General features: G+C 39.8%; 1 protein-coding gene across 1 annotated transcript in view; it reads left to right on the top strand.

Moving 5' to 3' along the window:
- mtor (mechanistic target of rapamycin kinase) overlaps positions 1 to 25923 on the top strand; it is a 277311-nt gene that overhangs the window by 107474 nt on the left and 143914 nt on the right. Inside the window, exons 29-32 of the mRNA XM_039678643.2 lie at positions 2133 to 2208; positions 4078 to 4217; positions 20838 to 20938; positions 21726 to 21841. Of these exons, the coding sequence (XP_039534577.1) occupies positions 2133 to 2208; positions 4078 to 4217; positions 20838 to 20938; positions 21726 to 21841 (433 nt within the window). The remainder of the gene's footprint in view (positions 1 to 2132; positions 2209 to 4077; positions 4218 to 20837; positions 20939 to 21725; positions 21842 to 25923) is intronic.

The following is a 25923-nucleotide window of genomic DNA, read 5'->3' on the forward strand; positions in this document are numbered from 1 at the left end:
ATCAACATACTGAAAACGGTCTGTTAAATAATTTTCTTACCAAGAATATACAATTCCCCTAAATCCATATTTTTCCAGTTTATATAATAATATTCTGTGATCGATGGTGTCAAAACCTTTCTGTAAATCCAAAAAAAACTCCAATTGTGTGTAATTTTTTATCTACTGAATATGTAAAGACGCGTTTACGCGCGTCTAGAGGTTCTGCGGCGCGAATGAGGCGAATTGACAAACATAGATAATGCATCTGTCTTTTCTATCATTTCACTAGCTCAGCATCGCGATGTAACGTTAACATTAGGCTATAAGTTTAACTTTAACCTATTAATCTATTGATTTAATTATTGCATGTTTTTTTTGTTGTGCATGATTACAGTTCATATATGTGTGGGCAGCTATTAGAGTAAAAATATTGTGTTAGGATACTTCATGAGTTAATAAGAGTTCATGTTCTCATGATTTATTTTTATGACTTTTTTTTTTCAAAACATAACCCCCCCATTTTTTTTCACAAATCGCACCCTGGGTTTAGGAGCCAACAATTACCACATATGAAATGTCTACTCCTACTTGTGACTTGTGCACAATAAACTGGGAAAGCAAATTGATGACTGAATGAGTTTTAATGGACCCACCATTCCAGTAGCAACAGCTAAATCAGCCTACAAGTCCTGCTAGTTTTTTCAGTTGCCATTGACTTTACTTGCTTAGTTGGGGACATTAAATTTAACATTTAATTTAATACTTAACAATAATATTGATCTGCCTGCATTGACACTATTATACAAGAACTGAACAGAGCTAGACAATGACATCACGGTTTAATCCAGAGCTAAATTAATAACTTTTTTTAAAAACAAAAATGAAACCTCATTGAATTCACTTAAGCTGCAGTGTGATGGCATTTTCTTCTGTAAAAAAAAACTTTATTTTGCATTATGTTCCTGTTATCTCTGTAAAGTTGCTTTGAAACACCAAATTTATTCATATAGTGCTTTTGCAATACAGATTGACTTGACTTGACATTAATATGCCAAGTGGTACGTTATCCTCCTAATGTCTACAAATAGAACATGACAAAATTTTACAGCTGTTTTAGTCAAACGGACAGATAAGCATTATTTGTTGTGCAACCATATGATTTGAAAATAATTGTTTTTGAGTGGAAATTCTTCAAACCGGAAATGCCCGGAAATGGAAAAAAAGGCGGATATTCAGGATTTGTTTTTTGTTTTTCTGCTTTTTTTTTTTTTTTTTTTTTTGATCAGTTGATTATTTTTAGTGTTGTCAATGTATTTGGTATGAGTTGTAAATATACAGTATATAATTATTATTGTTTTAGTAGTTAGTTATGTAAGCCTTTTTTTGTTTGGGTTCGTGACATCATTTGTTTTCACTGGGATTCCCTTACGCTTCTAAAACAAGATGTATTAGCAAGTTTGGCAGTCATGGAAAACTTCAGAGTGGTGTTACATAAGAGTGCTTCCAGATGGGAAGTTTTGAATTGGTCATTTGAAGCATCATAAACATAAAAATGAAATACTTGACAGAACATTTATAGTGCAAATTTCCTGGTTAATTGCTCTTCTGCTTGGAGATACTACTGTTTTTTTACAGTTATAAATGATATTACAGTTATATTGTTTGGTGTCAGCTGAATTTGCTCTGTGTTTGTAGAAGGACCTTTCCTCCCTGTAAACTTGAGATTATACTAATGCCAAAATGTCTCTGAATGGGTCTATTCCAGGCATATTTAAATAGTGTTCCCTGGCTGTGTTCCAACTGGACTGCGATACATACTGACATCTCTAGCACTATTTTACAGTTTATACAGTTTAAAGTGAGCAGCACGTCAAAACAACGGAGCTGTACTCACTGAGCTCATTATTGATAACTATTTTGACTCTTTGGATTTATTTTTATTTTACAAAGCACTACTGTTGGCTAGGTGGAGATTATAACTATTACAAAAAAAGTATTTGTCTGGACCTCAGCTGAGAAGGAAATATAGAGACTGTGTTGTTTACAGCCAACCTAAAACTTGTATCCATTATCATATGTATATTATTAGTGTATTATTAGAGTAGATTTAGTGTATTTCTGGACTAAAACATTTTTTTTTCTTTTAATAGCATCAATAATAAGCTCCAGCAGCCAGAGGCCGCATCAGGAGTGCTGGAGTATGCCATGAAACACTTTGGAGAACTGGTAAGAGCTTTAAACCCTTATTCATCTGTTTATTATTTATGCATTGATTACATAAGATGAGCACTGGGATGAATTTCACAAAGCCTGTCAAGAAAGGTTTTGGTCTTTTTGCACCTCAAAATTTATGTAACCTTTTTTTTTAAGCAATATAGATTTTTTAATGTTGAAGTTTTGAGACATCATATGATGCAGTACTTTGAAGCCTGTTTTCAAAGTGTCTTCTTCTGTCCATAAAAAAAGGACATGACTTGGAAGATATGTTGCTACGTTTATACATCTATTGCGTAACTCCACAGACTTCTTTAACACTTGACTGTGATTCTTTAACACTTAATAGTTTGAGACTTCTTTGATTTTTTTTTTTCAGGTTTTTTTTTTTTTCATTTGTCAAGATATAAATTTAAGCATTTCAAAAAAGAAAAAAAAAATCAATTGTTGAATTGCTGCTTGTTGAAGAATTCTGGCTTATTGGTGTAGATTTGCTTTGTATATTTTTTTTCTGTTGTAGCCTTTCAAATCTTATTATTCCCAAATGACATACAGATACTTTAAGTGTCTTAAGCTATATGAAAAATTGTATAACATGAAATATTGGAACATTAATTGGAGCTATCTATACTGTCTACATTTCCCATGGGTGTGATTGTGTGAAGTTGAAAATCCTGAGTTTTCAATAATAAGATGAGCTTAATTAATTTGGCTTACTTAAAGTTTTACACAATTGCTAAGACACATTTCTTGAAACCTTTACTCATTTTCTCACAACAAAAAACACAAACAAATCTTCAAACTACATTCACAAAACCACTGACTCTTCTGGCAAAATCAAAACAATTGTCTCAAAACCATTTCGACTATACTCAAAATCTAAGATCATGTTTTTAGATCATGCACACCTCAGCCAAACGCTACAGATCATTCATTAGACACTAAATAAATAAATACAAACACAGCATCCAGAGCATGCAATTAAATAAAAAAAAGTGTATTGTTAACAAAGTTTGCAATTGCATTTAAAAAAATTATAATTATCGCAGCTTAGTAAAGTAAATATATTGCATACTGTATGCACTGCAGATATAGTATTGTATTGAATATTGTATAGTATTGAATGTCTGTATATTCAGTACTTGCATACTGTAAAAGTACAGTGGGCCAAATGTCGAGCCCAAAAGGTCAAAGAGTAAATAAAGCTGCTAATTTAAAGTCAATGAGGGATTCATTCTGCATCAGCATCACGTGTTGGGTCCAGCCTGAGGACTTTGTCCACATCACAGATAATTATCTTGCCAGGCAAAGGAAAAAACCCTCTGGTGTGCCAGATCCAGCCTTGACAACACTGTCCACACCTTGCCCTTTCTCATCCTGATCCTCTTCATCCACCCCTATTTGCACATATTCTTCTGCTCTCCTTCTCAGATTGTTTCCATCTATTGTCCATATCAATATAAAGTGCACTTGTGCTACCTGTAAGATGGCTTATATTTTGTACAGTTTGTTTGATCACTTCATTAGAAACAAGTGTGAACAATTTTGAGCCGTTGTTTGCAAATGATGACAACTGTGTTGCAGTTGTGTAACTTTTCCAACAAGTGCATCACAGTGCAAAATGTGTTGTGAGCAAGAATGTGTTTTGCAAAAACAGTGCATGAAATTTGCAAATGGTTTCTAACTGCCTGGACTTGTTTAAGGTTTTGCAGAAAGAGTGATTTATTCAACAAATGAGCTTAGGCCTTTGAGAATTTGGTTCAGAGAATGAGGTTTTTGTGAAAAACTGATATGAATGATATGATTTGTGCTATGATGAGATTTTGGTTCATTTAAATTTTTTCCATCGTTCATCCTTTTATGTTTTGTCTTTCTCTACAGGAGATTCAGGCCACGTGGTACGAGAAACTTCATGAGTGGGAAGATGCTCTGGTCGCCTATGATAAAAAAATTGACATGAACAAAGATGATCCGGAGCTAATTCTGGGTCGCATGAGATGTCTGGAAGCGCTAGGCGAATGGTATGCACACATTACATAACTTGTCAGTTTCTAGAAGTGAGCAGGCTCATTCTTGCTTTTTTACAACTTTGGTTCTTTTTTGGAATTTGCATTTGCCAGTTCATGCATGTCATTTGTACATTTTGTTGCAGGATACATTTACTGAATACCCCCCTTACAGTTCTATGTAGTCATAGTCTTATTGAAGGTAAATGTTTATTTTTTGTCACTTGATAGGATGGACAGGTCTTTCTAAGCAGGCAGTTTGTAGTGCTGTCAGATGTTACCCAGATGTTATTAGTTTTTGATTAATTTGTGAAATGATTTTACATTTGTGGCAAACGTAATTATTATATAACATGCTAACCACAAGCTGTGCAATGTTCAAAGGAAAATTGACTACAATTCTGACTTATGAAGCAATGCAAATGCATAAGTGGCGTTCTTACAGGTTTCTTAAGAGTGGATGGAAATGATTGGATAAAAGAACAGAAAGATGAGGACAATTCTGGTTACTGAATGCATTACATGTATACAGCGATTTAATAGTACACCACTAACATAGTGCATTTACTGTAAACATGAATGTAATTTTAAGTCTTACTATAAACAGCTTTCTTTGCTTTCTAATGTGTGCATATAAAAGTACTTCCAGTATTCACTCTAGTTCCTGATATATTCAAAATTACACTATGGAAAGCAATTTCCAATGTGAAATATAATTCTTCTTAATACAAGGTGACACGATGAGGTGAGAATATGATTGAGTGAGTAAAAGCAGAGATTGAGTATGTGTTCTTACTGCGTCTCTTTTTGCCCTCATGGAAACACAGTGCTGTCATTTTATTATTTTTCTCGACTTTTGAAAGAAAAACATCTTACTGACAGTCATTTACTGGGAGCAGTTTGTTTGGGATAGTTCCTGGCATGAGGGCTGACTTCCTGGATTTGTTGCAGTCAGTGAATCCGGTAATAGGACAGGAATAGATTGCAATAGGGGAAACAGGGAATAATAGGAAATCAGTAGCAATAGTTAGCTTTAAAAGACTTGCCTTTAAAAGAATCATTCTTTTGTTGGGAAATATTGGTGGGGCAAGTCTCTTGTGCATTTCACTTGATAAACATTTTGCCTATGTAGAACAATCCAAAATACTCTCTTATAAATGGGCATTTTAATTATGATGCTGTCTTTAACCGCATCGCAACAGCTGATGCTGGATGCAACAAAGTGGCCGTTGCAAATTCAGTTGTCATTTCTCTCAGAAGTGTAGCACAGGTGCACTGATGGGCAGTAACGCGTTAGAAGTAACGCGTTACTGTAATCCAATTACTTTTTTCTAGTAACGAGTAAAGTAAGGGATTACAATTGAATAAACAGTAATTAGATTACCGTTACTTCCCCGTAAACAGCCTGCGTTACTGCGTTACTGCGTGAATAACAATGATGTATGAGCGCCACGACATCATCAGAGACGACCAGAGCGCGGGAGAGAGCAGCCGAGGTGCCAACTCTCACACACGCTTACACGACACACCCCTGATTTCTCGCGCTGAAGTGTCAATCCCGTCGGTCAAATGCCTGAAAGATGAGTTAATCTATATATCTAACCGTTGAGCCACATTTGTGTTTGACTAGTTATAGCGCAAATTAGTTAAAATCTCCCGGAATCTAGAGCGAGCGCACATGCGAGACTGTGTTCCAAAGTCCAAACTTCGTATCGCGCGCACGACGAGGAGAGCAAGAGAGACTTGCGTGCTATGCAGAGAGCATCCTGATCTAGAAACTGGACCTTTGGAGAATGTCAAAATTCTACCTCAAATCTGAGCAAGCATGTCACGAGACAGTCTCACACGGTTAACTAAAGCAGCAAGCCGGTGTTCAGGAATGTGAAACTTACTGAAAAAAAACCCTGAACCCCCGTCTGACATGACTGCTGCGGCTACATGCTGATGGTACATAACCACTGTTTAACTCCGAAAAAAAAAAAAAAAAAAAAAACTTGAAGCCAAAATACGGCATGCAACAGCATTTTCTGTTTTCAACTAATTTTTACCTCTCTCTGCACTTTACTGTTAAAATACGTAAGTGTTAATACTTTGTAATATAGTCAGCAGCTGTCACAGTCTGCGTCTGCACTGTTCTGTCTGCGTCTCCAGCACTACACTTCCCAAGATCCTCTTGTCACCCACACCTGAACTCACTCGCTCATCAGCCTCCTGTTCATCGTCTCGTTCATCAGTATCACCCGTTTTCACCCCATTATGTTTGATTCCTCCTTGTATTGCATGTTACCTTGTGTTGCTCCTACCTGTATTCTTGTGATTTATATATATTGATAGTAAAAGTGCTCTTCGTTGTAATCTGGACTCTGTCTGCTCTTCTGCCTGCACCACACCGTGACAGATCGACCGACCAAACAAAGGATGAGAATCTCCCTCGACCACTTGCCTCCAGTGTATCGTTTGACTCACTGCTTTCAAGATGGCTGCCCGATTGAGGACTATGTGGTCAGATTCCTTGAACTCTCTAATCTTGTAAACTGGACCGATGAGGTTTTAAAGACTGTTTTCTGGTGCGGATTGGATGAATCCCTATACCAGCAAGCGCCAGCTGCGGCAAGCCCAGGCCCATTTACCCTGTACCTCGACCATGTGCTGTGGTTGAATGGCTCAGCCTTCACCGTAGGTGAGGCTGATGACACCGCCACTCAACCACCATCTCCAGCCATGACCACCTGCCCTGTAACTTCCCTTGACCTGCCCAAGTCCGTCCAGCCAGAGTCCGTCCAGCCAGAGACCGTCCAGCCCGCGCCAGAGTCTGAAGTCCCACCCTGCCTCCCTCTCCCACCTCCGCTGTTGGTGTCTTCAGGTTTTCCTGTTTTGCCTCTACTGAGCCCTGTCGACCCTGCTGCCCATCCACAGCTACCTGCCAGTATTGCTGTGGAACCACCTACGGGCCTCCAGGCCTCAGCATCGCCCTGGTCAGGGGATCCCCTATCCTCGCCTCAATCCCCTGAACCTCTGACTCCACCTTGGCCCTCCGACCCTACAGCTTCTCTTCGACTCATTGTGCCCTCATCTCCGCCGGGTCTCGTCAGCCCTATATCTCCACCAGGCTCCCTCCTCCTTCCTTCCTCGCATTGGTCAGCCGTCACCCAGGTTCCACCTCGGGACTCCGTGCTACCGGCTGCGCCTCTGCCCTGCGTCCCTTCTGCTCCACCGGGCTCCATCTTCCCTCCTGCTCCTCAGTTGTCCTCCCTCACACTGGTTACGCCACGGGCTTCCAGAGCCCCTTCTCCGCCTCGGTCCCATGAGCCTGCAGATCCGCCTTGGCCCTCCACACCTGTGGTGTCGCCTCGGCTCTGGGTCCCTCCGGCTCAGTTGGGGATCCCTGGAACTCCTTCGTGCACTTCGCCGCCGTGGCCGCCTGAAGGGTCTTCATCGCCGTGGCCGCTTGAAGGGTCCGCTCAGCCATGGCCACGCCCTCAGCCTGCTCCGCCCTGGCCAAGCCTTCAGCCTGCTCCACAACGCCCTCAGCCTGCCCCGCCCTGGCCACACCCTCGACCCACTCAGCCATGGTCATGCCCTCAGCCTGCTCCGCCCTGGCCACGCCTTCAGCCTGCTCCGCCACGCCCTCAGCCTGCCCCGCCCTGGCCACACCCTCGACCCACTCAGCCTTGGCCACGCCCTCAGCCTGCTCCACCAAGCCCTCAGCCTGCTCCGCCCTGGCCACGCCCTCGACCTGCTCCGCCCTCAGATCGTCCCCCCTCCCTCCTCTGCTCTACGGCGTGAGGCTACGCCTTCCGGGAGGGGGGAGTTATGTCACAGTCTGCGTCTGCACTGTTCTGTCTGCGTCTCCAGCACTACACTTCCCAAGATCCTCTTGTCACCCACACCTGAACTCACTCGCTCATCAGCCTCCTGTTCATCGTCTCGTTCATCAGTATCACCCGTTTTCACCCCATTATGTTTGATTCCTCCTTGTATTTAGTTCCCTGTTTTAGTCAGTCTTTGTCGGTCGATGTTGCATGTTACCTTGTGTTGCTCCTACCTGTATTCTTGTGATTTATATATATTGATAGTAAAAGTGCTCTTCGTTGTAATCTGGACTCTGTCTGCTCTTCTGCCTGCACCACACCGTGACAGGAGCGACTTTCATGATTTTATTGCTGTATTTTTACATCTATTCAAATGAAGGATTTTACAAAATATATTTATTTTATATGCTGGAATATGTAGAAATGTATATTAACAGAAGAAGGGCTGTCTTTATTTCATTAAAATGGTGGAATGTCCAGAAAATAGGTTTAAAAATGTTCAACAATTTTCTTCTAGTCTGAGACTGTAGCATTTAATTAAATTTTTGCTTGATGCAATGTGCATAAAGTTAAAATATTGAAACAAAACAAGTTTAAAAAAAGAGAATGTTTAATTTGATTACATTTTAGATGATGGAATATGCAGAAAGAATAGAATTAGGCTGAAAGGTCTATGCTTTAGCGTATTCAGGTCGTGCATCATGTTTTTGAAAAGTAACTTAGTAAAGTAACTAGTAAAGTAACTAATTACTTTTGAAAATAAGTAATCAGTAAAGTAATTGGATTACTTTCTTGGAGAAGTAATCAGTAATCAGTAACTAATTACTATTTCCAAGTAACTTGACCAACACTGCACAGGTGCTTGGAGTTATGTCAGAAATAGAACAGAGCATTAGGTTACTATCGTGATTTACCGCGTTGCATTGGTTTGAATAATAGTTTTGAAATAACATGAGGTTAAGTAAATGATGACAGACTTTTTAAGTAAATGGTGACAGAGTGTATGTGTGAGTCGGCACAGACCAAAAAATGTATTGAACCCATTTGAATTCTACACAGAATGCTATATTTGATAGTGATATGGAGGAGATTAGAAGAAACGGTTAGAGGTTAGAGAGGCGTTAGCGAGCTCAACAGCTTTGGCTGAGCTGTGATATGATCAAATGTTATTGCCTTTTTTAAAGAAGAGGAGCTGTTTGACATGTTCCGACCTGTCTTCCTGTTTCAATGGAAATTACGTCAACGTATTGAATAATGTCAAGTCACCTTTATTTATATAGCGTTTTGTACAATACAGATATATATTACAATAAAAATATATAATACAATACAATAATATTGTTGAATATTAAATGTCCCCAACTAAGCAAGCCAAAAGCCAAGGCAACAGTGGCAAGGAACCAAAACTCCATCAGGTGACAGAATGGAGAAAAAACCTTGGGAGAACCCAGGCTCAATCGGGGGCCAGTTCTCCTCTGGCCAACAAAGGAACAGTGTGTGATTTGGGCAGTGTTGTGCAAGTTACTTCCAAACTGTAATACATTAGGTATTACTTGTTACTGTTATTTAAAAGTAATTCATTACCTTACAATATTACTGTCCCGGAATTGTAATGCGTTACATTACTCATGTATTACTTTTGAGTTACTTTCACCAAAATAACTAAGTAGAACTTAACTTTTGGGCTGTAACGATATGCAATATGAAACCGAAATCGCGATTCGCCACACGACTCGATCAACGAACCTACAGAATCGCGACAAACCTCTTCCAACTCCAGCGTTATTCTCCTTACCGTCCAGATCCAATGCTGCCTTATCTTTAAACTAGGCTATTAGTATTATTTAAAGTTAACATTATAAAATACGTAGACCTACACCACAAAACTAGTTGAGGATAAATTATTTAAAATTGGGGAAGTCCAGCATTATGGACATGACATTTGCAGTCAAAACTTGAAATAAAAATTCTCAGAAAATACATGTATTGAAATGTATATAGGCTACTTCCTTAAAGGACTCCAGACATTAGACAAATATCAGTCTATGTTTTTTTTTAATATTAGGGAAAAGACACACATTCATGCGTGACAAAAAAATAGGAGGTAAAATATATTTTTTGTAATTCTGTTAATTACACTGCGCAAATCGGATGAGGAAGGGTTGGCTCTCCAGTCTCCATAGAACTTAAAATATTCATTTTATTTTAGTTTTCGTGTTCGCATTTATGAGGAAAAAACAATGTTACAGACGCGACCGCTCTGAACTGGCACTAAAAGACTGCTTTAAAACTTTCACATAGTCTGTTGCCTTTAAGAAGTAAAAGCAGACAATACACTGTAATACAACTGTAATACAAGCCTCACTGAACATGTAACGAGTAAAATATTACTGAAAATTGATTAGTAATGCCTTACACTACTGCGTTACAGCAAAAAGTAATATGTTACTGTAATGTATTACTTTTTTAATGCGTTACTCCCAACACTGGATTTGGGTAGCATTACAAGATAAGTTGGATCGAAACATTAAGAGTATTTGTCTATTTCCATCTGTTTGGAAGTCGAAGTAATCACGCAGGTATGGAGACGAGTTGTTGAGGATAAGTGCCGATGGCTGTCGTGTCGATGAGGCTGGCACTTAAGGATAAGTTGGGATGGGTCCAGGCGCAGGTCCACCATAGAGGGTCCCTCGGGATAAACAGAGAGACTAATATTAGCGTAGACACCATCCTTCTTATGATGTACCAAGTACATCAGGATTTACGGGACGTGTTCCCGGTTCCGGCTGATCTATGCAGCCTAATTTTGAATTAAGGAAGTCTATAGTGTGTTAGTATGTGTATGCTAGGCCAAAGAGATGTGTTTTTAGTCTAGCTTTGAACTGACAGAGTGTGTCTGCTTCCCAGGCAATGTTAGGATTGTTCCAGAGTTTTGGTGATAAATAGGAAAAGGAACTACCGCCAGCAGTTGATTTCGATATTCTAGGTATTATCAACTGGCCGGAGTTTTGAGATCGTAATAGACGTGAAGGGCTATAATGCATTAAGAGCTTGCTCAAGTACTGGGGAGCTAAACCATTTAGTGCTTTGTAAGTAATCAGCAATATTTTAAAATGTATACGATGTTTAATAGTCAGCCAATGCAGGGTTGACAGAACCAGGCTAATATGGTCATACTACCTGGTTCTGGTAAGAACTCGAGCTGCTATTTTTGTGAATTGGTAAGTTTCGTTAGGTTTTCAAGAAATATACAGCCGAGTATCATCAGCATAACAGTGAAAGCTAATTCCATGCTTCTTAATGATATCTCCCAAGGGTAGCATGTACAGAGTGAATAGGAGCAGATTTTCATGCACAACCATTTCTAGAGTTTACAAAGAATGGTGTGAAAAGGGAAAAACATCCAGCATGCGGCAGTCCTGTGAGCGTAATTGCCTTGTTGATGCTAGAGGTCAGAGGCGAATGGGCCGACTGATTCAAGCTGATAGAAGAGCATTTTTGACTGAAATAACCGCTTGTTACAACCGAGGTATGCAGCAATGCATTTGTGAAGCCACAACACGCACAACCTTGAGGCTGGTGGGCTACAACAGCAGAAGACCCCACCTGGTACCACTCATCTCCTAGGAAAATGAGGCTACAATTTGCAAGAGCTCACCAAAATTGGACAGTTGAAGACTGGAAAAATGTTACCTGGTCTGATGTGTCTCGATTTCTTTTGAGATGTTCAGATGGTAAAGTCAGAATTTGGCGTAAACATAAAGAGAACATGGATCCATCATGCCTCATTACCACGGTGCAGGCTGGTGGTGGTAGTGTAATGGTGTGGGGGATGTTTTCTGGCACACTAGGCCCCTTGGTGCCAATTGGGCATCACGGCCTACCTGAGCATTGTTTCTGACCTTGTCCATCCCTTAAAGGGTTAGTTCACCCAAAAGTGAAAATTAAGTCATTAATTACTCACCCCCATGCTGTACCAACCCCGCAAGACCCGATGCATGCGCGAGAACTACCTTATTTTTCTACTACTTCTTGTTCAGTTCTCGCACATGCGTCATGGAAATCTCTTGAACTCTTGTCTCAGGCCCAGAAGGAAGAAAAGGAATAGTCGAATAAAGTCGTTATTTTTATTGTTTTTTCGCACAAAAAGTATTCTCGTCGCTTGATAAACTTATAGTTGAGCCACTGTAGTCACATGGAATATTTAAGCGTTTTCTTCGCTAAATTTCTGGGCCTTCAAGTTTCAATCCCTTAGGGTGCCTATGTGGTAGTGATACAGCTCTCAAATTTAATCAAAAATATTTTCATTTGTGTTCCGAAGATGAACGAAGGTCTTACGGGGTTGGTACAGCATGGGGTGAGTAATTAATGACTTAATTTTCATTTTTGGGTGAACTATCCCTTTAATGGCCACCATGTACCCATCCTCTGATAGCTACTTCCAGCAGGATAATGCACCATGTCACAAAGCTCGAATAATTTCAAATTGGTTTCTTGAACATGACAATGAGTTCACTGTACTTAAATGGCCTCCACAGTCACCAGATCTCAATCCAATAGACCATCTTTTGGATGTGGTGGAACGGGAGCTTCGTGCCTTGGGATGTGCATCCCACAAATCTCCATCAACTGCAAGATACTATCCTATTAATATGGGCCAACATTTCTAAAGAATGCTTTCAGCACCTTGTTAAATCAATGCCACATAGAATTAAAGCAGTTCTGAAGGCGAAAGGGGGTCAAAGTATTAGTATGGTGTTCCCAATAATCCTTTAGGTGAGTGTGTGTGTGTGTGTGTGTATGTGTGTGTGTGTATGTATATACATGATATTTTTATATACACTGAACTGATTAATGATTGTTAGTGTTATGACCTCAGAGGTTTAGCATCCTGAGATATATGGTTTGTTGCTGAGTAGTATGTTTATTTATTTCACAACTGAATCTGTTATCAAGAATTCCTTCCAATGCTTCTTAAAAATATGATGGACTCTACAATATTTTTGCTTTTGAAGCTATGTGTTGCATGGTAAAGCCTTCAAATCATTATAGTAGGTTGGTCCTTGTAAAAGGTTCTACAGCATTAAGCAAGAAAACTGAAATAGAATCAGATGACCAACAATACAGATGTAAGTGTCAAAAACCCAAATCAATACTAGACCCCATCAACTTATTTTTTTAAACATCCTTTGCATTCACAACATTCTTTTTTTTTTTTTTTTTTTTTGCTAATATCGGTATTTACTTTTATATTTTATCTCACATATTTTATCAAACCACTATTTAATTTAGAGTCTACTGGAAGTTTGTACTATAAGCTGTTTATAGGCTCGACATATTGCTTTCGTTTTATTGTATTTCACTATATGTATTGTAGGATGCTCCATACTGTAAATGAAGCGCTTGTATGTAGGTTTAAAGTGTCTGCATACATTACTCTAGCATAATTACCCATAAGTATCCACATTGCACACCTCTATAAGTATCCAGCTCTCCTCTAAACATGTAATTCACGTGACGCCCATCCATCTTCTGCTGTTTTTTTTTTTGGGGGGGGGGGGGTCAAATTTCCATCTGACATTCCATTCCAGTGAGTAATAGACTGTTCCCGTGTAAAGGTACTGGAGCCATTTTTCCTGTCTCGCTGTTAATGTGCGTCTTTGTGTTTTAGGCCTGTCTGCAGCCTGGAACCTTGTATTTTGCAAGGCCCCATAAGTAATGTTTTTTCCAGGTGGCAGGGAAAGCACATTTGTTTCAGATCCCTCACCACATCTCATGAAACCCATATGAGCAGTGTCTCACAGGGCTAATCATGGGTACCCCTTCTTCACAACCCCCAGCAACGACACACATGGTTTGCTTGTGTCTGTGTCAGCACTGTTAGCCTCAAAGGGCCCATTTGTTTTAAAGGTGCACCATTCCTAAATGTGTTATTGATGTCAATACTTTTTCCAGTTTAACACAGCCCGAGCTGTGGCAAGGGATTTTTTGGGTGAAAAGTTCCCGGCTTGGACACAAACAGAAGCTCTCACTGAGGAATAACTGACCTTTCACATCTGTTCATTGCTTTTGGTCTTTTTGAACTGTTAGATGGTGTGCTTATGCTTTGCCAGTTAAATCCTGTTATTTTTTTAACACCCTTTTTATTTAATAAACACAATAATGATTCTTGTTAATTTTAATCAGTTTCATATTGTATACTCAATTTTTGATATACAAGGCAGTGAGATGAAATTCAGACCTCATTCACATTTGTTGTATTGGAGGCTTGGAGCGTTGCTGAACTGCTTTAAATGACTTTTTCACATCAGTATACACTCTCAGAAGAAAAGGTTCTATATAGAACCTTAAAAGGTTCTAAAGCGCTACGTATTTGGAACCCCTAAAATGCAATGCATGGGAATGATCACAAAATTCAAAATATGGGGGTTAAAAAATGTAATTAATCAATATCACACGAAGAGTGCCATTTCAGTTTTCATCCTCCAAAAATAAGCATGGTTAAAATGCGATAGTAAGTTACTACAACAGTTTAATAAACAATAATTTAATTACTACTAATTAATTTAATTTAACTACAAATGTTGCAGAATAATGTAACATATGAATGAATAATAGCCTATAAATAACCTTTGTGCCAAAGGGGTTCTTTCTTGTCTTTATTATAATTTTTTGTATAAAAGGTCCTTTGCAGTTGAGTAAAGAACCCTATGCTACATATATAGAACCCTTTTTTCTAAGAGTGTACACTCCACACTCCATAATGACAAAGTCAAGTCAAGTCACATTTATTTATATAGCGCTTTTCACAATACAGATTGTATCGAAGCAGCTTCACAGTGATAACATGAAAGTAGTACAACACAGATCAATAATATTGTTAAATATTAAATATCCCCAACTAAGCAAGCCAAAAGCAAGGCAACAGTGGCAAGGAACCAAAACTCCATTAGATTGGATGGAGAAAAAAAACCTTGGAGAACCCAGGCTCAGTCGGGGGCCAGTTCTCCTCTGGCTAACATTCATATTGTTTATATATAAATATTAAATATAAATATTGTTTATATATAAAACGGCGCCATAACATATCGCCGGTGTTGAGTCGTCTCTTCATAGGCGTTGGTCCTCTCATCACAGGCGTTGGGGCATCCGAAATTCCCTGTGAGAGGCTGGATACAAAACTGGACCTGACGAAGGCCATTTTTCTCGGGGCAAGCGTCCCGAGATAACAGCAGAAAGGCAGATGGGAAATAATTAGCATAGCTGATGTTCATAATGATTTCCATTATACGGGAGTTGGTGTTAGAAAACCACTATCTCACAAACTCTCCGCAACCCAACCATACGCGCCGACCCGTTTGTCTAAAAACCAGTGGGGCTGTCGAGCCCCACTGGTGCGTTAAGCAGTTTCAGTGGCAAACGGTTCCGTATGGCATAACAGAGGACTAAAAGGTAAGCATTAGGTGAATGCTTGACTAAAGAGATGTCTTTAATCTAGATTTAAACTGTGTCAGCGAGTCAGAGCCTCGGACCATATCGGGAAGGCTTTTCCAGAGTTTTGGAGCTAAATGCGAGAACGCCCTCCCTCCTTTAGTGGACTTACCCCGTAGATATCCTAGGAATGACCAGAAGCCTTGAATTTAGTGATCTTAAGGAACGCATTGGATTGTAGGGCGAAAGAAGGTCTGTTAAGTACATGGGAGCTAAACCATTTAGGGCTTTATAGGTCAGTAGTAGTACTTTGTAGTTGATACGGAAGTTAATAGGTAACCAGTGTAGAGATGATAAAATCGGTGTTATATGATCATATTTTCTTGACCTAGTAAGAACTCTAGCAGCTGCATTTTTTACTAACTGTAGCTTGTTTATTGAGGATGCAGGACAACCAGCTAATAAAGCATTACAGTAATCTAGTCTCGAGGTCATGAATGCATGAACTAATTTTTCTGCATCAGAAACAGATAGCATGTTACGTAGCTTAGCAATGTTTCTAATGTGGAAAAAGGCTGTTCTTGTAACATATGAAATATGATTTTCGAAAGTTGCGCTCTAGTATAACACCCAGGTCTTTTACTGTAGTGGATACAGGACATCCGTCTATATTAAAGTTGTATTGTGAGGTTTTGTGAGTAGTTTTTTGGACCAATAAGTAATACCTCTGTTTTATCTGAATTTAATAGCAGGAAATTACGCGTCATCCAGCATTTAATATCTTTGAGACACTCTGTCAATTTAGATCAGTTAGTGTTTTCATCTGGTCGTGATGAAATATAATTGAGTGTCATCAGCGTAACAGTGGAAATTAATTCCATGTTTTCTTATAATATTACCAAGTGGCAGCATTTATATTGAGAATAGCAGAGGGCCTAAAACCGATCCTTGCGGTACTCCATAGTCTACAGACTTTATCTTTGATTTTTCCCCATTTAAACAGACAAAATGATAACGGTCCGATAAGTACGATCTAAACCAGCTTAATGCCTGTCCCTGAACACCAGTGTAGTTTTGTAGTCGATCCAAGAGTATTTTATGATCTATAGTGTCAAAGTAGATCAAGTAGGATTAGTATTGAGATATAGCCTTGGTCAGACAAAGAAAATAAACATATTTGTAAAATATGTTGCACATTTATAAATAAATAAAAAAAGGAAAAAGTAATTAAGACTTAATATAAATAAGATTTAAGGCCCATTTCTCTGAAACTTAAAATCTGCTCAAGAGCATGCCCATTGGACATGATTTGGAAAAAGACACACAGGTCTATGCAGGTCTAACAGCTGAAAATATCAGAGCAAAATCCAAGCCATGAGGTCAAAGGAACTGACTGCAGGAACTGACTGAGGCAGCATTTTGAATAACCAGGGCACTTTCTAGAACTGGCCACCCAGCCAAACTGGGCAAAGGAGAAGGGCCTTATAAAGAGAGGTGACCAAGAACCTGATCGCAGAGATCATATGTGGAGATGAGAAAAACCTGTTTAGATGAAAGCCTCACCTCATGACATGAGGGACATGAGGAACTCGTAGTTTAAAAAAAAAAAAACGAAATGGGATAGTTGCAGGTCATAATAGGCATGCTGAAAAGGTACACCGTGCTAAAAGAGAAAGTAACCCCTAACCCTACCCTAACAGGCAGCTTTTGCGACCATCTGTAAAGCCTTCAGCACACCCACTACCTTTCGGCAAGCTCATTATTCTCATCTGCAGATACCCACACTTGAAACAAGCACCTAAAAGACATAGTTCGTCAGTCTGATTAACCTCAATTCCAAGCATCATGTCTGGAGGATACCAGAGACCACTCCGCACCTGCACAATACCATCTCTATTGTGAAGCAAGGTGGTGGTAGCATCATGCTGTGTTTGTGTTTATCAGGGGCAGGGACTTGGGGACTAGTCAGGCCGAAAGCTCACCTTCCAACAGGACAATGACCCTAAGTACACTGCTAAGACAATGCAAAGTGACTCAGGGGCAACTTTGTCAAATATGTTGCATCATACCCCAAAATATTTGAGTCTAATAATCAACCAAAGGTGCCAAAGTACGTACAGAGCCTTGAGGGTCTGAATACTTATGCTATGTAATTGTTTGTTTATTTGTTTATTAATTTATTTTTTACATAAACTTACATTTTTTTTGTTGCTTTTTTGCTTTTATGGGTAGAAAAAAAGTAAAGCGGTGTAGCATATAAGGCTGCAACAATTAAATGTGAAAAAAAATAAAGGGGTCTGAATTCTCTCGCAAGGCACTGTATATGAATGCAATTAAAAAAAAGAATTATTTACTAAGAGTGTTTTGCTTAAATATTGTAAGGGACATTTTTGAGTGATGATTCAAATTAATTTTTGAAATGCGTTTTACTGACTCTGATGCAACTTTATTTTATTTATTTATTCTGAATGAAAATTTCCATGAAACCTCCTCATTCATACTCACACAGATAGCAGTGGGAGAGTGGATTAAGTTTGACAATGTTGTCAAACATCATGGAGGAAGCGCTTATGCTTATTTTTACCTTTTGATTTTCACAGAAAAGTAACATGTTGTGTTGTCTGCTACTAGTTGGTGTGTCTTACTGTAAGTGTGCAAACTAGAAGAGTGTTGGCAATGAGCATGCATTGTAATCTCCAATGTTCTTTACAATGTGCTTTATTGTGGATCAGACTTTACCTCCGAAAATTCTGGTTATGTGAGGCTGCTCGACTTGGCTAATGCATATGGGTCAATCCTGCATGGCCTCATTAATATGGCTATGGAACACTACCATATCCCCCACCACATCAGGGGTATAATTACCAGCTACTTCGGAGGATTTAAACTTCGGTTTAAAACCGCCCAGTTTACAACTCACTGGCTGGACCTTGAAAAGGGAATTGTGACAGGTTGTACCATCTCTCCCATCCTGTTTGCTATGGGAATGAACCTGCTTATATCAGCTGCAGAAAAGGAATCAAAAGGGCCAACAATGGAGTCCGGCATCCAACAACCTCCGATAAGAGGCTTTATGGATGACCTTACCATAACAACTTCAACCCATGTGCAAGCAAGATGGATCCTGAAGGCACTTGATGATGTGGTAACCTGGGCTAGGATGAAGTTTAAACCAAGGAAATCAAGAAGTATGGTGATCAGAAGCGTGACCAGCAAGTTCCAGTTGCGAGTACAGGGGGAGATGATCCCATCAATTGAGGAAAACCCAATTAAGTGTCTAGGGAAATGGTACGATGCGTCCTTGACCGACAGATGCAACGTTTCTAGGACAGAGAAACAGGCAGATGAATGGCTGAGCAAGATCGAGAGGTCAGGTCTGCAAGGGAAGTTCAAGACCTGGCTCTTCCAACACGGTCTGTTACCACGACTCATGTGGCTACTGACACTTAATGAAGTACCTATGACAGCAGTGGAAGGAGTCGAGAGGCGAGTGAATAAACATCTTCGCAAGTGGCTCGGAATCCCACCAAGCTTTACGTCAGTTGGGCTATATACCAGGTCTGGTCAGGTACAGCTACCCCTATCATCAGTGGTGGAAGAGTTCAAGGTGGCAAAGTGCCGGGTTGTGATGATGTACCAAGACTCCGCTGATGAAAAAGTCAGAAAAGCAGGCGTGACTACGAGATCAGGACGCAAATGGGCGGCTGACACATCAGTGGCGCAAGCGGTAAGCGCATTGAAGCTGAAGGACATCATCGGGAACCCATGCATAGGGAGGCAAGGACTCGGGTCTGCCCACTTCCAGCAGTGGGGTAAAGCAGACCCAAGGCAAAGGAGGGACATGATCCAAGCCGAGGTCCGACACCTAGAGGAAGAAAGGCGCATGTCCAAGGCTGTCGAACTTGGAGTACAGGGTGCCTGGACAAAGTGGGACCTGCCGAAGCGGAAGATCGCGTGGCCTGAGATCTGGAGACTGGAGCCCTTTCGCATCTCCTTCTCTGTGTACGACACCCTTCCATCACCAACAAACCTCCACAGGTGGGTAATGAGGGACGACCCACTGTGTAGGCTATGCGGAGAGAGGGGAACAATGGCGCACATACTGGCAGGATGCAAAACAGCCCTTAGCCAAGGAAGATACAGGTGGCGCCATGACAAGGTTCTCTGTGAACTGGCTGACATCCTGGAGCGGGAGAGGCAGAAAAAGCGCCAGTCCAGTGCAAGGCCAGTATCAGCCATTCAGTTCATCAGAGAAGGGGAGAAACCACCAGCCCCCAAGAGGAGGGAAAAGAGCCTCTTGCAAGTAGCACAGTCCTGGGAGATGAGGGTGGACCTGGGAAGGAAACTAGTCTTTCCCCAGGTTGTGCAGACATCACTGAGGCCGGACATGGTCTTATGGTCCGAGGAGGGTAGGAAGATAATCTTGATCGAACTGACAGTCCCTTGGGAAGACGGGTGCGAGGAGGCCTATGAGCGGAAAGCCACTAAGTATCAGGACCTCGTTGAGCAGTGCAGGGCCAAAGGGTGGCAGACCTGGCTATTCCCGGTGGAGGTCGGGTGCAGGGGCTTCCCTGCGCAGTCGGTGTGGAAGACACTCACAGCTCTGGGTATAGCAGGAAGGGAGAGGCAGCTGTCCGTAGGTTGGGTGAGGCAGCAGAAAGAGCATCTTGCTGGCTCTGGAATAGAAGGGAGGAGTTGAGCTGGGGGCCAGGAGGAGGTGGGCAGTGACTGGCCACCACTGCCGACCCGCCAACTGGATGGTGTTGTGGTTCAGGGTCGAAACACCCGGTGAAGGTTGGATGTTACCTGATGACATTATCTCCTGGCCACAAGCTACAGTCATGCACTACAGTCAGTGACTGAGTAGATAGCATCTGTAAAGATGTATCCAATAGTAATGCAATTAAAAAAAAGAATTATTTACTAAGAGTGTTTTGCTTAAATATTGTAAGGGACATTTTTGAGTGATGATTCAAATTAATTTTTGAAATGCGTTTTACCGACTCTGATGCAACTTTATTTTATTTATTTATTCTGAATGAAAATTTCCATGAAACCTCCTCATTCATACTCGCACAGATAGCAGTGGGAGAGTGGATTAAGTTTGACAATGTTGTCAAACATCATGGAGGAAGCGCTTATGCTTATTTTTACCTTGATTTTCACAGAAAAGTAACATACATATTGTGTTGTCTGCTACTAGTTGGTGTGTCTTACTGTAAGTGTGCAAACTAGAAGAGTGTTGGCAATGAGCATGCATTGTAATCTCCAATGTTCTTTACAATGTGCTTTATTGTGGATCAGATTTTACCTCTGAAAATTCTGGTTATGTGAGGCTGCTTCCTCCACTTCTGTCAGTCTTTCTCATTCTCTTCTCTTGTTGCTTTGTCAGGGGTCAGCTGCATCAGCAGTGCTGTGAGGAGTGGACTCTGGTCAGTGAAGAGACTCAAGCTAAGATGGCCCGCATGGCAGCAGCTGCAGCATGGGGACTGGGTGAGGGGAGGAAAGAGTTTTTGTTTGGGGTGCGACAAGGGGTTAGTGCACAAAGGTACAACACATTCTTGATGTCAGACAGCAACAGCAGCCAATTGCAAGTCTGACAATACTATATATTCACAGCAATATTAAGCTAGATGTTAACTACAGTTGGTTATATAAAGCAATAAGGCAACTTCCTAATGTAAGTGCTTTGAAGGCCATTCAAATTTGAATATTGGTTATTACAGAAATATAATACAGTCATGCAATGTTCATGTTTTGTATTCCATTTAATATTAACATTGTGTTTTAAAATCCCCAAAAGAAAATTGTAAATATTTATTTAAATGTAAAGACCTAAAGTAGGTGTCTTTGTCTCTGCTTACCTGTAATAATAAAAACTCATGCTTGACTCATACAAAACTCATACAAAACTTGAAGGAGGTGAGTTCATATGAAATATGTAAAATTAACAACAGCCACAAAAAGTGAATTTTCATTTTCAAGTAATTTCTAAGAAGATATGTTTTAATGAAGCAACAAGATTCTATTGTTACTTTTGACCTGAGAACACACAACTATACATTTGCATTTACTGTGGTTTCATCATACTCATTTTCTCCTTGAAATCATTTGGATATTATATTGAGTATTCTTCTACTTTTAAAACCTCCACATTGCTAGGAATGTGATTCTCAGATATTGCATACAGATATTTGTTTATATTATAAATTTATTATTTTGTAGCAGATATAATAGTTATGTAATATATATAAAATGTGCTTATTTGTGTGTTTGTCAGGCCACTGGGACAGTATGGAAGAGTATACCTGTATGATCCCACGAGACACCCATGATGGAGCCTTTTACAGGGCAGTGCTTGCTCTACATCAGGATCTCTTCTCATTGGCTCAACAGGTACTACATAATGAACAACTAATGAGAGTTATTAATGGGGGGGTTGACTGCGATTTCACTTTTTTGATTTTAAATATTGTGTAATGTTGCTGTTGGTGCATGAACAGTATCTGTAAAGTTGCAGCGCTGAAAGTTCAGTATAAGCAGAGATATCGCCTTTTAAAAATCAGTAAGTATATTGCCTACAAAAACGACTCGATTGAGACTACAGCTGGGTTTTAGACGTCACTAACCCATACATTTGCATCAACCCCTCCCTCCGGAGTATGCAGAAAATGGCATTCGCATATTTAAGCGGCGAGTGTGTGGTCTTCTGTGTTCGAGCTTCCCACGGACGCTGTACTTTGTCAACAATGGATACACTTTATGTTTGTCAGCTTCTGTGTTTGAGCTTCCCACGGACGCTGTACTTCGTCAACAATGGATACAATTTATGTTTGATTATGTTCCTGAAAATGACTATCGTAATTTAGCTCTCTGTGCTGCGCATTTTACGGAAGACAGCTTCCAGAATCTCCACGAATTCAACACCGGATTCAACAAGAAACTGTTACTAAAACATGAAGCAGTTCCAAATTTAAAACCAGAGGCAGCAGTTGTTTGGCCACAACCTGTAACTAGGCTAAGACTTTATCATTTTAAATCTATTTGCATGTTTAATTCCAGAAGTAGCCTTGTGTTTTATTTTTATTTTCAAATACCAACGTTGGCTTTATAGCCACTATAAGCTTCTAGTTATGCTATTTTGTGTCTACGACAAATGCGTACAAACATTATGGACCTGAATTTTGTATAAGTACTAATGTTTTAGTCGTATTTTTCATGTATATATGCTTTATGACGTTATTTTCGATTTGATCAAGAATGTAAACTAATGCCACGCTGTTTGAATATAATGTTAGTAGCCAGTCAGTTGCTATTGTTGCCAATCAGATGCTATTGTGTAAAACAAAAGTGTATAAAGTTAAAAAATGTAGCAAATTATCATTCAGAAACGTTTAGTAAGAGCCGTGTGTGGTGAGGTTCTGCTTGACTCTCTTTATCGCCGCTTTCTTAGTCTGATTCTGCCTCAAACTGACACTACAGTATCGACCATTGTATCGTCACCTTTATTTACATGGTTGGACTTTTGGCATGCACGTTTTGCCTGTAAAGGTAATGGGCGTTAACCTTCCGGACAACGTGAGCGACAGTTAAGCCAATTACAACACACTGGTCTAAACTAACCAATCTGAGCCCACTGCCTGTTTCTGAGGGTGTGGTTTCATAGACTCAGGAAGTCAACCGCTCGTTTATGGGACAGAGGAGAGCGCGGCTTACAATAAAGGTGAAATTTATGAAAAATAAGACGTTTTAAAAAAGAAAAACCACGAATACATGTTATATTGCACCCCATAAACACAATCATGCAAAGAAAAAAAGCAGTCAACCCCTCCTTTAAATGTTATTACCTCTAAACTTTTCCATCATCTAAAACTCACTGTACATGGAAGAAACAACAAGGAGGGAGATGAAGGGAAAAGTTGATCAGTCAAAACGAGGTTCACAAACGTTGGCATGCATTGTGTCTGTTATGTAATATTGGTCAAAGGCTACCCTCAGTCTGCACATAAAATTACTTGTCTAATGTTTGGACCCTGTGGTGATTTAATGTTCCTTTTTCCAAAATGAATGTCTGTGGGAGAGAGAGAGAGAGAAAGAGAGAGAGAGAAGAGAGAGAGAGAGAGAGAGAGAGAGAGAGAGAGAGAGAGAGAGAGAGAGAGATGAGATCATACACATGGAGAACATCACAGACACGTACTCTTTGTGTTTATCAATATTATCATGTCATACCACATGCTCTATTACTCATGAGGACATTGTTACAAAGGTTATTTTAATGAAACGCAGTCCCAGCATGATTCGAGTTTAATGCTGGAAAGGAAATTAGCCATTCACAGGATGAGATCCAGATGAAACTGTGCTTCTGGTCAGAGCAGGTCATTTTGGTTTATAGAGCTGCATGATCTATTGAAATGATTGAAATATCACCAATGTGCATATCTCATGCATATCACAAGGTCTTTTTTTTTTTCGATAACTCAATCAATTTAATACTTCAAAAAGTTGTTTATGGTGATAGATAGCAGAAAAAAAATGTGTGAGCATCTGCAAAAGATCAAAGCCTGCACACACTTTGTGGAGAATATGAAATGATTGTGTATTTGTGGCAGCATCGTCTTAAAAATGTGAACACATTTGTTTCTAGTCAAGTCCCCTTTATTTATATAGCGCTTTATACTGTACAGGTTGTTTAAAACCAGATTTGTATTAATAAACACAGAAAGTAATGATCAATGATGCAAACTGAATTCATATATGCTGTCAAAAAACTTCAGTAGTCTGAAGTCAGTTCAGTGTTGATTCAGTTGTTCAATGGCTGCCTAACGTTTTATCTAAGTAATGGTAACATTCTGTTGTTTATAAAGATGAAGTCAATCCTGGAATAGATCTGATGAGCTGCTAAAAAAAAAAGAATATTGCATTGGTTTTGTTTTTTTATATTTCCATTCATCAAACATACCAAAAGTTTGCAGAAACTCATTGACACATCAAGCTGATTTACTAAGTGCCCTGGAAGTGGCTTTGGATTGGCCCAGTACTGGGTGGAGTATACGATTAAAATCATCTCCAAAAATAAGTTGTTGACTTCCAACATCTGGAAACCGTGCAAAGGAGTCACTGAAAATATTTACGTTGTCCCAATTAGGGGACAATGTATATGTAGGGGAGAGCGGGGCACAACCTACCGCATTTTTGTTTTGGCTCAGTTAATTAATAAATAATTAGGTTAGATTAATATTTTTTTACACAAGCAACATACACATCTCTGCTACAAATGAACATTTAAAGTTTTTTTCTAGGACCTACCATTTTTGTACAGTTGCACTGAAAATGACAGAAGTGCAAATGTTACAACTTACCCCATATGTGGGCTTAATTGTAAAAGACAGAGGGGTTAGTTGTAACACTTGTGTGTAACACACTTAATTCAGTACAATTTTATTTGTATAGTTTGATATTGTTTGTGCATCTGTATAGACAGATATCCATACATCCATCCCTCATCCAATCATCCTTCTATTATGGATCAATATCAAGGATAGAGACATAGAAAACCACTATCTCACAAACTCCCCATAACCCAAACTCTCCGCAACCCAACCATACGCACCGACCCGTTTGACTAAGGTTGTCGAGCCCCACTGTCGCGGAAATGCGTTTCAGTGGCAAACGGTTCCGTATGGCATAACAGAGGACTAAAAGGTAAGCATTATGTGCATGCTTGACTAAAGAGATGCGTCTTTAATCTAGTTTTAAACTGTGTCAGCGAGTCAGAGCCTCGGACCGTATCGGTAAGGCTATTCCAGAGTTTTGGAGCTAAATGCGAGAATGCCCTCCCTCCTTTACTGGAGTTTGATATCCTAGGAATGACCAGAAGCCTTGAATTTAGTGATCTTAAGGAACGCGGTGGATTGTAGGGCGAAAGAAGGTCCATTAAGTACATAGGAGCTAAACCATTTAGGGCTTTATTGGTCAGTAGTAGTATTTTGTAGTTGATACGGAACTTAATAGGTAACCAGTGTAGAGATGATAAAATCGGTGTTATATGATCATATTTTCTTGACCTAGTAAGAACTCTAGCAGCTGCATTTTGTACTAACTGTAGCTTGTTTATTGAGGATGCAGGACAACCGGCTAATAAAGCATTACAGTAATCTAGTCTCGAGGTCATGAATGCGTGAACTAATTTTTCTGCATCAGAAATAGATAGCATGTTACGTAGCTTAGCAATGTTTCTAAGGTGGAAAAAGGCTGTTCTTGTAACATATGAAATATGATTTTCGAAAGACAAGTTGCGGTCTAGTATAACACCCAGGTCTTTTACTGTAGTGGATAAAGTAACAGGACATCCGTCTATATTAAAGTTGTATTGTAAGGGGTTTTGTGAGTAGTTTTTTGGACCAATAAGTAATACCTCCGTTTTATCTGAATTTAATTGCAGGAAATTACGCGTCATCCAGCATTTTATATCTTTGAGA

Source organism: Pimephales promelas, chromosome 14 (genome assembly GCF_988280905.1).
Source record: "Pimephales promelas chromosome 14, fPimPro1.hap1.1, whole genome shotgun sequence".
In the NCBI taxonomy this organism is placed as follows: domain Eukaryota; kingdom Metazoa; phylum Chordata; class Actinopteri; order Cypriniformes; family Leuciscidae; genus Pimephales; species Pimephales promelas.